We start from the raw sequence: 16313 nt of genomic DNA, 5'->3' as shown, positions 1-16313 counted from the left end.
CTTGCCCGGCCCTCCACTGTACCAGTTGTCGTCAATATAATGAGTACGCGAGTCAGTCTCAAGTTCATTTGTCACTCGTCCAATCTAATCTCCCATGTGTGGCCTTCTAGGCCTGCCATATGTGGAGGGAAAAACTCCCTGCACCTCTACCCTAAGGTCAAAACTCATTGAGTGCGGAAGGGATACAAACCTGTTTCCTCTCAGCTGGCTATGTGCCTCACCTGAGTAGAGGAAAAACTGAAGACCTCCCATGTGGCTCTCGGCCTCTCATGTATGGAGGGAATCTGAAGACCTCCCATGTGGCTCTCGGCCTCTCATGTATGGAGGGAATCTGAAGACCTCCCATGTGGCTCTCGGCCTCATCATATGTAGGGTTAACTGAAGACCTCCCATGTGGCCTTAGGCCTCTCATGTACGGATGGAGACAACCATGTCCATCGGTGCGTCTGCGACGGTGTCGTCGATCGTAGTGATGTCCTCTTGTAATGTTGTACCTGCCTGTCTGTACTCTGCCTGGTTGGCACTTGAAAGAATACCCTCACCCTCAGATAGACCTAGACATGTTCTTTCCTATCTGTCCTAATACTTAAAATCCTCTTGTGATATATCATATCATGGAATACCTCTTATACATATTCCTAATAGTCGCTACCCCTTACTCTAAGCCTAACTCAGACAGCAAGATTGTTGGGTTTAAAAATAGAATTTTGGCCAAAGGCCGAGTATTGGGACCTATGAGGTCAGTCAGCGCTGAAGGGAAATTGAGAAGTTTGAAAAGGTGTGAAAGGAAAGAAAACCTCTGTTGCACAATGAGTCCAGTGTTAGGAGAGCGTGGAAAATAGGATGAGAGAATATGAAATCAGAAAAGTGAGAGAGAGAGAGAGAGAAACACAATCGTCTAGGATAAAGAGAGAATATAAAATCAGGGAAAAGAGAGAGAGATAAAATCAGGGAAGAGAGAGAGAGAGAGATTACGATCGTCTAATATCTCCACCTCCGCAAATTGCAGCAAGTTAAAAGGGTATTATCTTAACGATAATACTCGTATAACTCCGTACAGCTATGAACAACCGAACGAGACCTTGTTGCTAATGCGATCGACTCCTATAACAACATCACTTTATTGTATTGGTCAGCGTGTGACAGTAATCGAATCCGATAGCAACATCCGTTATTGTATTCATCCGCGTGGGACGGTAATTACTGTATTCATGTTATAAATGCAGCTGAAGCTAATAAGGCAAAATTACGTTCATCAGCAACCTGGACAGAAGTCCCGAGCTTTTGTATGAATTCCAACGCAGCCGTGGTAAAAGAAACTAATAGCATGAAAGAGCTCATTACTGTTGTTTTCACACAGACAAAGGATTAATAACGTATAGTGTAAGGTTCGTAATACCTATGAAAACGAGTGAAAAAACGAACGGAATCCTAAATTTAACGCCATCTAACCCGAGGGAAAAACTAGCTTCCAATGAGACGTATCAGTCAAATTTTGGTCTTAAATTACATCGTAAGACGAACAGTATGACTTCGTTACATAAGTTAAGTATCCAGATATTCATTAATATGCTAACTAAGGACAAAAACATTAGCCGAGACCAAGTGATATGGTTGAATCTGAAGCCAAGGAGAAAAAAAAATAGACTAGCCGGCATCGTTGTCTGTCTAAACCACACCTCCTTACAATAGTGCTGTTTGACGACAAGCTAGTGTAATTGTAATTTAATTGAAAAGTAATATAAATATTTAAAGGTAATTAAATTAACTTTATTAGGCCTAATATTAATTTCAGTTGTCATTGTAAATTTGATAATACGACTGGTAATACTTTGTAACTGTAATTGACATAAGCTCAATGTAAATACTGACGGCAATAGTCTGTTAGACGTATGAAGACGTCATACATACAAATTCCTTATATCTGACATCTGATTATATGCCCCAAGATAGATACCTCATTGACTATATTAAATGTCAACATAGTTGAAGACACGTCTCCTTTAAGACGTCTGTACAAACTTGGCATAAGTGAGAGTGTTGTTACGTTAGTCATTTTAGTCAATCAGGAGAGAATGAGATGGATACGGCGACGCAAACCCGTATTCGTCATCCGCTGAGTTCCAGCGTGAATGACTGCCGAGTTTAGTGTTTATACTACGCCATATGATGATACACATAAATACAATTATAATGCTTTAGTCGGACAGAATCCGATCTTCATTCTGTTCGATTACATTCATATTAATTATCCTCAGATCGGATTCTCGTTCGTTTTCAATTACACCTGTATTGAATTATCCGAAGTCAAGAATGCCTTAAGCCTAAAGCGTTAGCCAATATAAAAATAACTACCGATATGTTGTACAGCGAATACTTTAGGTTAGGCTAGGCTACTGAATATGCATACGATATATCATCGTGAACACTAGGCTAACCGTAGTTAATTTTATTCGATTTCTCGTTCATACTGAATATCGTAAGTCAATCTGCATTGAACGGAGAATTAGTTGATATTAACAATTATCGTATCGTATACGTAGAGGAAAGTAACCTTAAAGACGAAGGAGCATATCTGAAAGACCAACCCTGGCCTAAAAGCTTCTGATGCAAGGAACTCGAAGCAGGAAAAAGCCTAAAGATGCTCTAAGGACACTGTGCCTCTAAAAACTACTACTTTTAATAGAAACCGACCCGAAGAAGCCTGCACTTCTCTTCCTAAACTAAACACTATGTAGCCTATTATCCCTACTCGTCTATATCTGACCTAAGTTTTATCATCCTGAGAACTTACACATCGAGGAAGGGGAATCTGCTGCCAACACTGGCCTGCTCCGCGCCAGGGGGGACGGCGGATCCTGCCCTCTGGGCTTGCGGATCCCCATAACCCCCAGCACCGGTTAGGGCTGATTCTGGAACAGGCAGGGGAGCTGGAAAAGAACGATTAGTAATTTCAGTATCCCTATTGCTCGATCTATCCTCACATAATCTTAACATAAAATCGGTAACAGAGATGTCATCGAGGGAAGGGGAATCTGCTGCCAACACTGCCTGCTCCGCGCCAGGGGGGACGGCGGATCCTGCCCTCTGGGCTTGCGGATCCCCATAACCCCCAGCACCGGTTAGGGCTGATTCTGGAACAGGCAGGGGAGCTGGAAAAGAACGATAGTAATTTCAGTATCCCTATTGCTCGATCTAATCCTCACATAATCTTGACATAAAATCGGTAACAGAGATGTCATACTCGATGTCAGCGTACTCTCAAGTCTCTTAAAGAGCACTGTCTCTAAGTCTTTATCTTGATCTACGTTAGTCTCTTCCTGCCTACAGTTACTTCTTAATACGAGACCTTTCCTATGTTTGAGATACCCTAACATCTGGTCCAAAGACCACTCCTGACATTCCAAACATCTGGTCTTTACATTATATTGGACAGGCCTACAATTTACGCATAAGGAATGACTATCGTGTCATAGGGTACTCATCCTTTTCTTGCATTGTTGGCAAAGACGATACGTTGTTGAACTTCCGCTCGTCGTTTTCTGTGATGTCGTAGCCTGTGTTGTTTCTTCCTTTGCAGAATCAATGTCTAATGACAAGGTATTAAGAGCAATCCAACCGTAATCCAAAGGGATGCGTAATTCGTCACCAAAATCAATCAAATCAAAGGTGCAAATGAAGGCTGGGCAAGACCAAAAAGGAGTTCGCTGTGGATACATCTGTACTCCACCGCGAACGATAAGTGATGACGTGAGAGGGCAGGTGTGACCGGCCCGTGAGGCAGGGCTACTAGCGGTGGGCTGGTAACTAGGTAACGAGGGTGTTTGCCAGGAGATTGGCAACACTGATCGTTTATTTTAACCAAAGATTTGGTAAATTGTTAATAAATGATGGTTCGGGCTGGTAAGTGACCAGGGCTAGTTCAGGTGTTCAGGGGTGTATTGCAATATATATATATATCATTTACTTATTCTATAGAAATTGCTTTTAAACTTATCCAATTTTAATTGATTAGTGTCAATAACACAGAGATGTCACACCAGTTTTAATAGACATAATCAATAAATCAATCATGATATTGATTTGATGTAGCCTAAGCTTAACCACCTCAAGAAGGCATATACTTTAAAAAACTAATGGTTTTGTTGTGAGTAGCCTGTCAGTGGCACTAGGTTAGGGGGGGGGGCTCCATCATGCTTAAGACAGACTAGCTAAACAACGACTTATTCTAAATATAGGAATGGCCTAGCATTTCTGCACACAGTAGTTAGGGTAACTAAGCCAAAGCTCCCCATCGGGTATTACTTTGGTTTTTCTTTTTCCTATAGTATTTGGTTGCATACCTACTGTAAGAAAATACGAAATGGCTGGCTTCTACCATAGCTCAAACCACCTTCCCGAAAATGAAGTTTTTATTGTAAAACTAATATTGTAATACCTACCTGAACACCTGAATAAGCCCTGGTCACTTACCAGCCCGAACCCTCATTTATTAAAATTTACCAAATCTTTGGTTAAAATAAACGATCAGTGTTGCCAATCTTCTGGCAAACACCCTCGTTACCTATTTACCAGCCCACCGCTGGTAGCCCTGCCTCACGGGCCGGTCACACCTGCCCTCTCACGTCAATACTCTTAACTCAATAACTCTGTATGAGAGGGGAGGAGGGTGGGAATCATTCAGGTGTTCAGGTAGGTATTACATATTAGTTTTACAATAAAAACTTATTGCAATACACCCCCTGAACACCTGAATAAGCCCGATTAACAACATTAATTTGGATGGTGGGGAATCAACTCTGCCCGGCCCTCCACTGTACCAGTTTGTCAAGGTCAATATAATTAAGCACCTCACCCGACTCATTTTCTTTACCAGAATGCATTTGGAGACGAGTACCCGAGTCATCTCAAGTTCCTTTGTCCCTCGTCCAAACTAATCTCCCCATGTGTGACCTTCTAGGCCTCCCTGTTGGTGGGAGGGAAAGACTCTGCACCTCTACTCTAAAGGTCAAAACTCATTGAGTGCAGGAGGGATACAAACCTGTTTCCTCTCAGGTGGCTATGTGCCTCCTGACCTGAGTAGAGGAAAGCTGAAAACCTCCCATGTGGCTCTCGGCCTCTCATGTATGGAGGGAATCTTGAAGACCTCCCATGTGGCTCTCGGCCTCTCATGTATGGAGGGACTCTGAAGACCTCCCATGTGGCTCTCGGCCTCTCATGTATGGAGGGAAACTGAAGACCTCCCATGTGGCCCTTAGGCCTCTCATGTACGGAGGAGAAAAGAAAAACGTTGTGGTGCCATCCATCGGTGCATTACTGCAACGGTGTCTCCGTTCGTAGCGCTGTCCTCTCCTGTAGTGTTGTAACCTGCCTGTCTGTTCTGTGCCTGATAAGTGGAAGAATACCCTAAGATAAGGCCTAGACCGTTCTTTACTATCTGTCCTAATACTTAGAATCCTCTCGTGATAGTCCTATCATGAATGCCTCCTACATATCCCTAATATTTGCTCACTACTCTAATCCTAATTCTGATTACTGACTTGTATAAACTAACGGTTATCCCCTATAAACTGCTCCCGCTGCCACGAACGGACACCTAAAGAAAGAAAAAACCCTTCGTCGGACTGAAACTGAACATCCCTCAAGTAGAAAGAAGTGAAAACCGAAACAGACTTCCAAGTTGCTGCCTGCAGAATCGCCGATACTGAAAAATTTCTTAAGAAAGCTGCCGAAGTTGCCATTCCCTTAATACTATGAGCTCTGACTCCTGTCAACTCCTGAACTATCTGAAGCAGTTGACACTTTAGTTATTGCCTGTTTCGAATGACTTCCCTGAGGAAAAAGCTGATTGCGTTTTTGGAGATCGATCTAGAGGGATTTTTTGGGGGAAAACGAATAAGGTTCTGGGTCTGGGTTTCAGTTCCTTCGTCTTTATTCACGTAAGCTCTCAATGCTCTCACCGGACATAACCGCAACTCTTCTTCGTCTCCTCCCACGAAGTCGGTCAACGCTGAAACTTCTAAACGACCTGGGAAGAGTTAGACTCTGACTCTGTTCTTTGCTCTGAATTCGGGAAGGTAAGACAGAACAGATCCTCTCCAACCCACGAGATATCTTTCGCGATGGCTTGAAGTTCCCCTATTCTTCTAGCTGTTTTGCTAATGCTACCAGAAAGAGGACCTTTTTCGTCAGTTCCTTCAGCGTTAAACTCTCCAAAGGTTCAAATTCTGAAGACGCCAACAAACCTAAGACCATTGAAAGATTCCAGGGAGGTGCGTGAGATGGGTCCTTGGCTTCTCAATCTTGAAAGACCTCAACAAATCATGAATCACTCTGCTGGAAGATATTTCAGGTAGATGGAAACGAAAAGTGCTACTAAGCATAGCTCTATACCCTGCAATTGATGAGTACGAGAGATTCTTCCTTTGTCTAAGAAAGAGCAAGAATTCCGCTATTTTCGGAATTGTAGGACTGGAAATGGTATGTCCCTGCGACCTGCACCAACTTCTATACATGGCCCACCGTACTTGGTATAGTCTTCTTGTGGATTTTCTTAGACGAGAGTAAGCTGTCTAGCCACTCCTCGTGAAAAAACCCGCTTCTCTTGCTGCTCGCTGGATAGTCTCCATGCAGCCAGCCTTAGCACTCGAAGGTTTTGGTGGAACCGATTGAAATGTGGCTGTCTTAAAAGTCTCCTTTCTGTGAGGAAGAGTAGTACTGGGGGCATTATTAGCATTTGTAGAAGATACGGGAACCAAGATCTTTGAGGGCCAGAAAGGAGCGATTAGGGTCATCTGATTGTGAAACAAAAGTCCATGAGTTTCCTCAGTACCTGATCCAACATGCCGAAAGGAGGGAACGCATACACCTTGCATCCTGTCCCATGACTGTAACATCGCGTCTGTTCCCGCTGACATAGGATCCGTCACCGGTGAAAAGTAAACGGTAGTCGGTGGTTCTGACTCGTGGCAAAAAGATCTATCGTTGCTGGCCATCTTTTTAAAAGGAGGTCTACTTCCTCCTGGACCAAGGTCCATTCTGCCCCCAGAACTTCCCTTGATCTGCTCAAGGCATCTGCCACCACATTCCTTTTGCCTTTTTGACCTGCGATGAATTGTGGTAGAATCTTTACCCTGTGTGTCTCGCACCATCTTAAAATTCTCTGTGCCACTTCGTTCAGATTGAAGGATCTTGTACCTCCCTTCCTTTTCAGGTATGCCAATGCTGTGGAGTTGTCTGAAAACAAGGCCACTGTAAGATTTAACACCTGTTCCTCGAAGGTGCATAATGCCTCCTCTACCGCCCTGAGTTCCCTGAAATTTATGGACTCTCTGCGATCCGGATCCCTCCAAAGGCCCTTGGCTTGAGCTCCCTCCAGGGTTGCTCCCCAACCCTGATCCGAGGCATCTGTGAACAGATGAACGTCCGGAATCGGAAGGTCTAACTCTACACCGGTGGTCAGATGATGTTCTTCTGACCACCACCGAAGATCCTCTCGGCAAGAATCGTCCCAGCTGATCACTGCACTCTGTCCCGAAAGTCCCAGCGATTCCTGAGACATGCCTGCAAAGACCTCATCCGTAGACGAGACCGAGGAACCAGAAGGGAGAGAGAGGACATTCTCCCCAGGAGACTTAACCATTCCGAAACTGGTTGTTCTCTTGTCGACCTGAACTCCTCCAGTTGGCCTAGTAACATCTCGACCCTCTCTGAGGTCGGGAAAGCCTTCAAAAGAGGCGTCTGAAAGTCCTCATCCCTAAATAAGTCTTCTCCTGTGAAGGTACAAGATCGCTCTTGTCTTCGTTTATCCTTATACCCAACTTCACACATAAATCCAGCAAAAAGCTTGTCGCTCTTACTGCTTCTTTCTTGGAGTCCGCCTGAATTAGCCAGTCGTCCAGGTATCTTCTCATCCGAAAACCTTGACTGTGCATTATCTTTGAAACTGGAGACATCACTCTCGTGAAGACCTGAGGAGCCGTGGTCAGCCCGAAGCAAAGTACCTTGAACTGGAAGGTACCCGGAGGACCCGAGAAACGAAGGAGCCTCCTCGACTCCTGATGGAATTGGAATTGGAGGTACGCATCCTTGAGGTCCACCGTCACCATCCAATCGTTTCTTCGAACTGACCTCAACACTGAAGCCACGGTTTCCATGTGGAATTTTGTACATTTCACCCTCTTGTGAGCTCTGATAGGTCTATAATGGGTCTCCAAGACCCTGACGCCTTCTGTGTGACGAAAATTCGACTGTAAAACCTGGGTTGGGGGAGCAGGCTCTATTGCCCCTTTTTGGATTAGAGCCTGAATCTCCTCTTCTAAAGCTATACCCCTGATGGATGAAGGAGTATAACTGTGCAGACGAATTGGTGTCTTGGAGAGTGGAGGAACCGAACAAAGAGGAATCTTGTACCCCTTCTCCAGCACCTCCAAAACCCAACTGTCTGCATTGTACTCTCTCCAGTGGACGGTGAACTGAGAGAGGCAACCCCCTACTGGTATTCCCGAGAGTGGTGTCTCCTATTTGCGAAAATTCTTCCTCGAAGCTCCTGTCTTCGAGGAAGTCGAGTGAGCCGACTCTTCGCGAATCTAACCTTCTTTGGAGACCTAGAAGGAGAACGAGAATCTGCTCCGCCGATTACCTGGAGGACGACAATCCTTATTTCCTTTTGGAGATCTAGCTCCTTGTGCTGCCACCCTGATCAATGCTTGTTGAGACTCCACTGTTGAGGTTGATGATACAAAATTCATCATATTGGTCACTTCCTGTTCGTTAAATAACGAACTCGTCAATGTTATTGGAGAACGGGACAAAATCCCTTTTGTGTAGATCCGGGAAATGCGGGGGCAAATGACTAAGGTAAAGGTCTCGCCTCTTCTTACCAATGAATGTCGTACACCCTGCCACACAATTTGCCTGGTGTGCCAGGCCCATGGAAACTGAAGTGATGAGGTTATCAAACAGTCCAGGGTCTGAAGGAACAAAACCATCCTTCTTCAAGAACCCCATCAAGCCAGACAGAGTCCACATTGTATGTGACCAAGGCCTCCGTCTGATTCCTGAATACGCTTTCCAAGGCAGCTGCCTCTTCAGAGAAACACTAACGAGCCTAGATGAAGCCAGAGATCTAGGAATTAACCCCCTCAATAGATTCATTGAGAAGGAACCCGAGTCCCGACGAAGGGTTCCCAGATACTCCATACAACGCCTTCCTTGGAGAAGGAGCGCCGAGTCCTGCCTATTAAGTCCTACCACTGAAGCTAGTCTCTTGTCCCGCCTCTTTCAGAGCTTGTTCGACTCTCCCGAACCAAGGAAGTTTGTTCGAAGAGTACACTACGGGAGGTTTAGTAGCATATAATTCCTCGAAAACTGAATGACTCTGCTGGAAACGGTTGATCCTCTCCCTTTGCCTGCAGGAAAATATCCTGGATGAAATGAATCATCCTGCTGTATTCGCTGTCACGCACTTGACTCGAAAGATCCTCAACAGCAGCTGTGTCTTCATCCAACTCGTCTTCTTGATTACGTCCGAAGGCCGAGCTCGCCCTGTCATAGAAGCGGACTGTACATCTCCTAAACCTACCGATAAATTCAACCCTTCACCACTTATACCCCACCCCTCCCTCTGCCAGCCAGAAATACCGTCAACAGGCACAGGTGGATGACGAGGCGTATCGACCACTCTGCCAAGACGGCAGTGTTGTCAACAGCTCAGGTGAGCTACTGTCCAATGACTAGTCTGGAAAGCCAGACTGTCTATCAGGTGCAGTGTTACCGAATGCAGACGAACTCGGCATCGTCATATTCACGCGTTCTCCTGTCTCGACGACGCAACAGTCGCGCTCGCTCCGCCCACCTCTGGTTGCCAGATACTCCCGGCCAAGCAGCCTGAACACCTAAAAATTCTCCTGTCCTTACCCCTTCCACCTTTCCTGTCCTTGCCCCTGCTACCTGTGTTTGTATGTTTCCTGCCTGTACATTAGTCATATTACCTACCTGGAGTGTTGACCATCCCGCAGCTACTGTCACTCCGCTACTAACCTAACCGCCATATCTGGCATCTTCAGTACTCTATCTTTAGTCTGCCATTGCGTTGTTCATAGCTAATGTACTCCGAGAACCTACGTCTACCGAAGCTTTAGAGACTAAATGGTGAATGTTACCAAGAGAAGCAATACCTGAATCTGGAAGGATATTCGAACCCAATGAACCCCCGTACGGAGGTTGATGAAAACCTACACCGTCAGTGCCGTCTCTCTGCCCTGACGAAAAACCAACGTTCATGTTCCTACCACCCCTTGCCAACGAGCTAGCCATGTTACTGTCAGTCAATACAGTATTCCAACCTGACTCTCGGGTTGTGCGCAGTGAGCTCAAAGAACCCCCAAAACCCTGTCGATATTGTCGTATCAGTCTTGAGGAACGAAACTGAAGAGTAAGGGTACATCCTAACAGATACATTGTCCGTACTATCCGACCAAATCACCTGACCACTGACACCATCCGAACAAGGAATACCGGAATCAGATGCTCCCCCCACCCCCCGACTACTAGGAAAGGAATTGAAAAAAGTCGAAGAACCCTCAGAAGTAGGAAACATAGAGGAAGGAGAAATAGAAACCCCTACTGACCCAGAAGGCATAGCAGATATCAGTTCCGAAGAAGTAACAGAAAAGGAAGAAGAAGAAGGAAGGAGGAGAGAGGAAGGAAGTTGAAACATAGATTCAGAAGGGCTACATCCCTCATTCATCTTCTTTAAAGAGAGCCAATAAATTGAAAAATCTCCACCTTGAAAATCAAAACTAAGATCATCTTCAAATTCAGGAAAATTCTTAAGCACGTGATTTCTGATGTCACTGTAGTTCATCAGAAAACACTGCCTAACTAGAGTTCTATACCCTTGTGATAGCCCGAGAAAATTAGCATTGTACTCTGCTATATTAGCCCTTGATCTAACCTACCCGAATGACTAGGATTAACCCCCGGACCGAACGGAACTCGAGAAGAAGAAGGAATCTCCTCTACGAATTTATTAGTAGACGAGGACTGAATTACATTCTTACTAATATCTTTATCTGTTTTTCCCCGGGATGATAGACCCGAGGGAAAAATACAATCCGCTGGATCGAGCGGCGAAAGAAACCCTGGTCATCTTTACTTCTGGTCTTTTGTTCTAAGGCTAAAGAGATCTTTTCCTCCACACCTGGTGCTATTTTCTTATCTGTCACTTTGTCTCCTAATTCTGATATAAACTTACCATCTTTGTTAGGGATTAAAGGGGAAACTGCTACTAACTCTGCCTGCTCCGCGCCAGGGGGGACGGCGGATCCTGCCCTGTGGGCTTGCGGATCCCCATAACCCCCAGCACCGGTTAGGGCTGGTTCTGGAACAGGCAGGGGAGCTGGAAAAGAACGATTAGTACTTTCAGTATCCCTATTGCTTGATCTATCTTCACTCAGCCTTGACATGAAATCAGTAAACAGAGACGTCATACTCGATGTCAACCTACTCTCAAGTTTCTTAAAAAGCACTGTCTCTAAATCTCATCTTGTTCTACATTAGACTCTTCCTGCCTACGTTTACTTCTTGATACCAGACCTTTCCTATGTTTAAGATACCCTAACATTTGTTCCAAAGACCTACTCCTGACATGCTAAACATCTAGTCTTCACATACATTGGACAGGCCTCAATTTACGCATAATGAGTGACTGTCGTGTCTTAGGGTACTCATCCTCTTCTTGCATTGTTGGCAAAGACGATACGTTGTTGAAGTTCCGCTCGTCGTTTTCTGTGATGTCGTGTCATAGCCTGTGTTTGTTTCATCTTTAGCCGAAAATCCATGTCTAATGATAAGGTATACAGAGCAATTCAAACCGTAATCCAAAGGAAAGCGTAATTCGTCACCAAAATTTAATCAATTCAACGGTGCAAAATGAAGGCCGGGCAAGACCAAAAAGAAGTTCGCTGTGGATACGTCCGTACTCCACCGCGAACGATAAGTGATTGACGTAAGAGGGCAGGTGTGACCGGCCCGTGAGGCAGGGCTACCAGCGGTGGGCTGGTAAATAGGTAACGAGGGTGTTTGCCAGAAGATTGGCAACACTGATCGTTTATTTAACCAAAGATTTGGTAAATTTTAATAAATGAGGGTTCGGGCTGGTAAGTGACCAGGGCTTATTCAGGTGTTCAGGGGGTGTATTGCAATATCGTAAATATGGCCCTAATTTGTGACTTGGGAGATAAAACTTACTTCAAGAGGAAAGAAGAGGTCTTGAGGCATTGCTTCGATAGATGCTGGCTCTTGACTAATGTCTATATCCTGGGTTACAAGACGTGTTAAAGTACTTCTTCGGGAAGGTGGTCATGCTACAGTAGAGGCCGGCCATTCGGTATTTTACCCTATTAAGAATTTACGTTATATTTTTGTTGGTCTGCTGTAAATTAACCTGTAGGTAATCAACCTCAGTGACATGTTGACCACCCTTGAATGCTATCGCCCATGCGGAGTGTTAGGTATAGGGGAGATTTTGGTAAAAATTAAGAGAGTTTTTCTAAGCAGCTACTCCACACGGACTACTAGCCTATTATTGTGGAAATTTATTTTTCCTATACTTTTAGTGTTGATGAAGAATTGGTGGTTTAGTAGTACCTAGGTATATTGACGGTCAATCATTAGGTAACCTATTAACCCCAAATCCACACAACATGGTTGAGGATCCTTTTGGAAAACGGGATTTTGGGTCGGGGGAAAACCTATTAGCTATAAAAGGAACTACCTAGGCTACTAGGTAGCTGTAGGTAGTTATAGTTACTAACCTAACGTAAAGTAGCAGGAAGTATAGCCTAGTGCCTATTAGGGGGAACAACCGACTGGACTAGCGGATCCAGTTTCCACCGCATGTGAAGCCACCCTTCGAAAAAGTACTTTAACACACCCTGACACAGGAGATAGGCATCAGTCATGAGTTATTGGTGGTGAGAGCAGGAGCTCGAGACCTCTACTCTCCTTTCGAAGTGAGGTTAATGAAAGTCTGGCTCTACGCAGTGCACACATACCTCCATGACGCTTTCGGAATTTTTACTTACAACTCCGAATATTTAGAAGATTGACGCCATCTCGATGTTTGTGGAGTCGCTTGTGTCAATAAACTTCCCATTCCATGTGCTAAATCCGCACACCACTTGTACCCATAAACGCTGGGCACTTTCTTCACAAAGATAGTAAACAATGACTTCCAACCACGACTTATCCAAGGAAACTAATATTTTTTGGTAGAAGAAGATGAAGCGTGCACTAGATAATTATTTAAATAAATAGTTAAACGGCAGTATAAGGTCATGAATTGCATAAATTTTTTACATATTCATGATTATTAATTTGAAAATATTCATTGTTGAAAAAGTAACTAGATTCCTGACTCAAATAACAGTTTTGCTGTGAACAGTACCTACGGGGTTCTTCGCGCTCTTCAATTGTTTATTAGTGTTGCTAATTGGTATGTGTTTACCCTCCAAACTGGGTATAAGACTTAAACAAAACCGGGGAAATAAGTGAAATTAGCGTATCTATTTGTAGTATATATACATATTAGAGCAATTTTATCATTATTGAATTACTATGACAACTAGAATTCATGGAAACAGTTTGTAAATGCACTGGTGTACGTGTGAAGCTCCACTAGATTGGGAATGACGAGTCATTTTGCCGTCTGCTCGTATCTACTTTAGAAAAAGGGATAATAGACATGAATTTAATAAAGATTTTGAAGTAACAAAGTAAAGTTAAACTAAATAATGAGTAAAGTAAACAATTAAGGGAATAAAGCTTTGCACCTCATAAACCGTGTACTCGTGTGGTGCCCGCAACTGAGTTTGTGGAGTGAGCGCTTAGGAACCAGGAACAGCAACGTAGTTCAAGTGCAATTTGGAGTGAATTAAGACCAAAACTGAATGGACTGGCCAACTCACCAACTACCACGGCTAGGCCATCCTCCGAAAAAGTACTTTTAACACCCTGACACCGGAGATAGTCATCAGCCATGAGTTGTTGGTGGTGATAAAAGGAGCCCAAGACCTCTACTCTCCTTTCGAAGTAAGTATTTTCTCCAAAGTTAGAAATTAAGGCCATATTTTAAGATTTAAACAGAGGGTAATGAAAAGGGTGGCCAATGCAGTGCCCACAACCCCAAAATGCTTTCGAAGTTTTTACTTACAACTCCAAATATTTCAAAGATTGACGCCATTTCGATATTTGCGGAGTCGCTTGTGTCAACAAACTTCCCATTTCCTGTGCTAAAACAGCACACCACTTGTACCCATAGACGCTGGGGCACTTTCATCACAACAATCGTAACCCCGACCTCTTACCAACACTTATTCGTACTTATTCAAGGGGACTATGGCATTCTTTGCGGCGTTTCGCGGCGTTTTGCACTCTTCAATTGTTTATCAGTGTTGTCAATTGGTAAATGTTTACCCTCCAAACTGGGTATAAGACTTACACAAAACCGGGGAAATAAGTGAAATTAGCGTATCTATTTGTAGTATATATACATATTACAGCAATTTTATCATTACTGCATTACTATGACAACTAGAATTCATGGAAACAGTTTGTAAATGCATCGGTGTATGTGTGAAGCTCCACTACATTGGCAACGATGATTCTTTTTGCCATCATCTGCTCGTACTTCAGAAATATCTGTAATTTTTCGGGGTTAATTTGGTTGCAAAAAAGGGATAATAGACATGAATTAAATAAACATTTTGAAGTAAAGTTAAACCAAATAATGAGTAAAGTAAATAATTAAGGGAATAAAGCTTTGCACCTCATAAACATGTAGTCGTCTGCTGCTCGTAACTGTGTTTGCGGAGTGAGAGCTTAGGAACCAGGAACAGCAACGTGGTTCAAGTGCAATGTGGAGTGAATTAAGACCAAAATGTGTATAATTACAATCAAATAAGCACTGTGGAGTTTCAGTTGTGATGGCAGTAAGGATAAAACCACCGATTACGAGGTAAAAATTAATTCAGTTCAAACCATGACCCCGGGAATAAAAAGTTTCATACTTTCACTAATATAGGCAACAAAATGTTGTTTTATTGTGCTGATTACAACTGCAATCTTGAGTAAGATCAATAAACGTTACATATATATACGCTAACATTGTTCAAATGAGTGCTGGGAAGGCTGGGAAAGATGGTGGATTGTCTGTGGTTAGACCAGCCAGCCACACGATTGCCACTAAATTAGATTTCAAAACTGCCTTGAATACAATTTTACGAAGAGCTCACATGCTTATTTTAGTTCATATCTTTTGAATTGTATGCTTAAAATTTGTAATTGTATTCTTGTTTCACCAATTAAATATCGAATGAATAAGGCCTGGCCAGCACGATGATGATGGATCGTCCGCGGTTGTTTACCCTACTTTCACTAATATAGGTAGGCAACAAAATGTTATTTTATTGTGCTGATTACAACTGCAATCTTGACTAAGATCAATAAACGTTACATAGTATATACACTAAAATTGTTCAAATGACTGCTGGGAAAGATGTTGGATCCGCTGGGCTTACGAACGGCACCTCAAGCGTTGCCGCTAAATTGAACTCAAAAACTGCCTCGAAAACATTTTATGAATACCTACCTCACATGCTTATTTTAGTTCGTATGGCGCTTTCATACCTAGGTATACCTTATATCACATTATGTTGAAAAAACTTCAATCTTTTGAATGGTATGCTTATATATGTAATTGTATTCTTGTTTCATCAATTAAATATCGAATGAATAAGGCTGATCCACGCGATGACGATGGATCCACTGCGGTGTTTCCCCCTACTTAGGCGGGGGCCTCTGCCCCCGGTGAAGGAAACTCTACTTGTTTAGAACACCAAAGCTATTTTACAGAAAGAAGTTAACTCACCGGTAACAAAAGACATGGTAAAAGTCCTGTACCCTAGTATGCAGTGGGATGATGGGATCGCTAGTATTCGTTAGTCGCTACTCGCATTACCTGAATGAAGAAACACAATAGTAGTAATCATAGTAGTAATTGCAAAACGTTCCCTCTGAAACGGCTCTCCTAGCTACTCCGGTATGCTTGAATTAGTTTTTGTGTGGTACCATATACCTACTTCTGATACGTCTTCCATATTCTTAGTTACTTTATTTAACAAACATAGTTAGTATTTACCGTATCATTAAAAGTTGGTCGGTAAAGTAAGAAATTATCTAAATTTTCATTTAAGTCTTCTCATTGTAATAATTTGGCTAGACGACGTTATTGACAAAGTCGAAATCTCCTT

The 16313-nt window shown here is 43.3% G+C and overlaps 1 protein-coding gene across 1 annotated transcript in view; it reads right to left on the bottom strand.

Annotated features, from left to right (window-relative positions):
• LOC135214782 (transcription initiation protein SPT3 homolog) overlaps nucleotides 1-16062 on the bottom strand; it is a 29065-nt gene extending 13003 nt beyond the window's left edge. The window contains exon 1 of the mRNA XM_064249136.1: nucleotides 15932-16062. Within this exon, the coding sequence (XP_064105206.1) occupies nucleotides 15932-15947 (16 nt within the window). The 5' untranslated portion in view covers nucleotides 15948-16062. The remainder of the gene's footprint in view (nucleotides 1-15931) is intronic.
• Between the last annotated feature and the right edge of the window lie 251 nt (nucleotides 16063-16313).

The sequence above is a fragment of the Macrobrachium nipponense genome, chromosome 46 (assembly GCF_015104395.2).
Source record: "Macrobrachium nipponense isolate FS-2020 chromosome 46, ASM1510439v2, whole genome shotgun sequence".
NCBI classification, from domain to species: domain Eukaryota; kingdom Metazoa; phylum Arthropoda; class Malacostraca; order Decapoda; family Palaemonidae; genus Macrobrachium; species Macrobrachium nipponense.
This window is presented reverse-complemented; position numbering and strand designations above follow the sequence as displayed.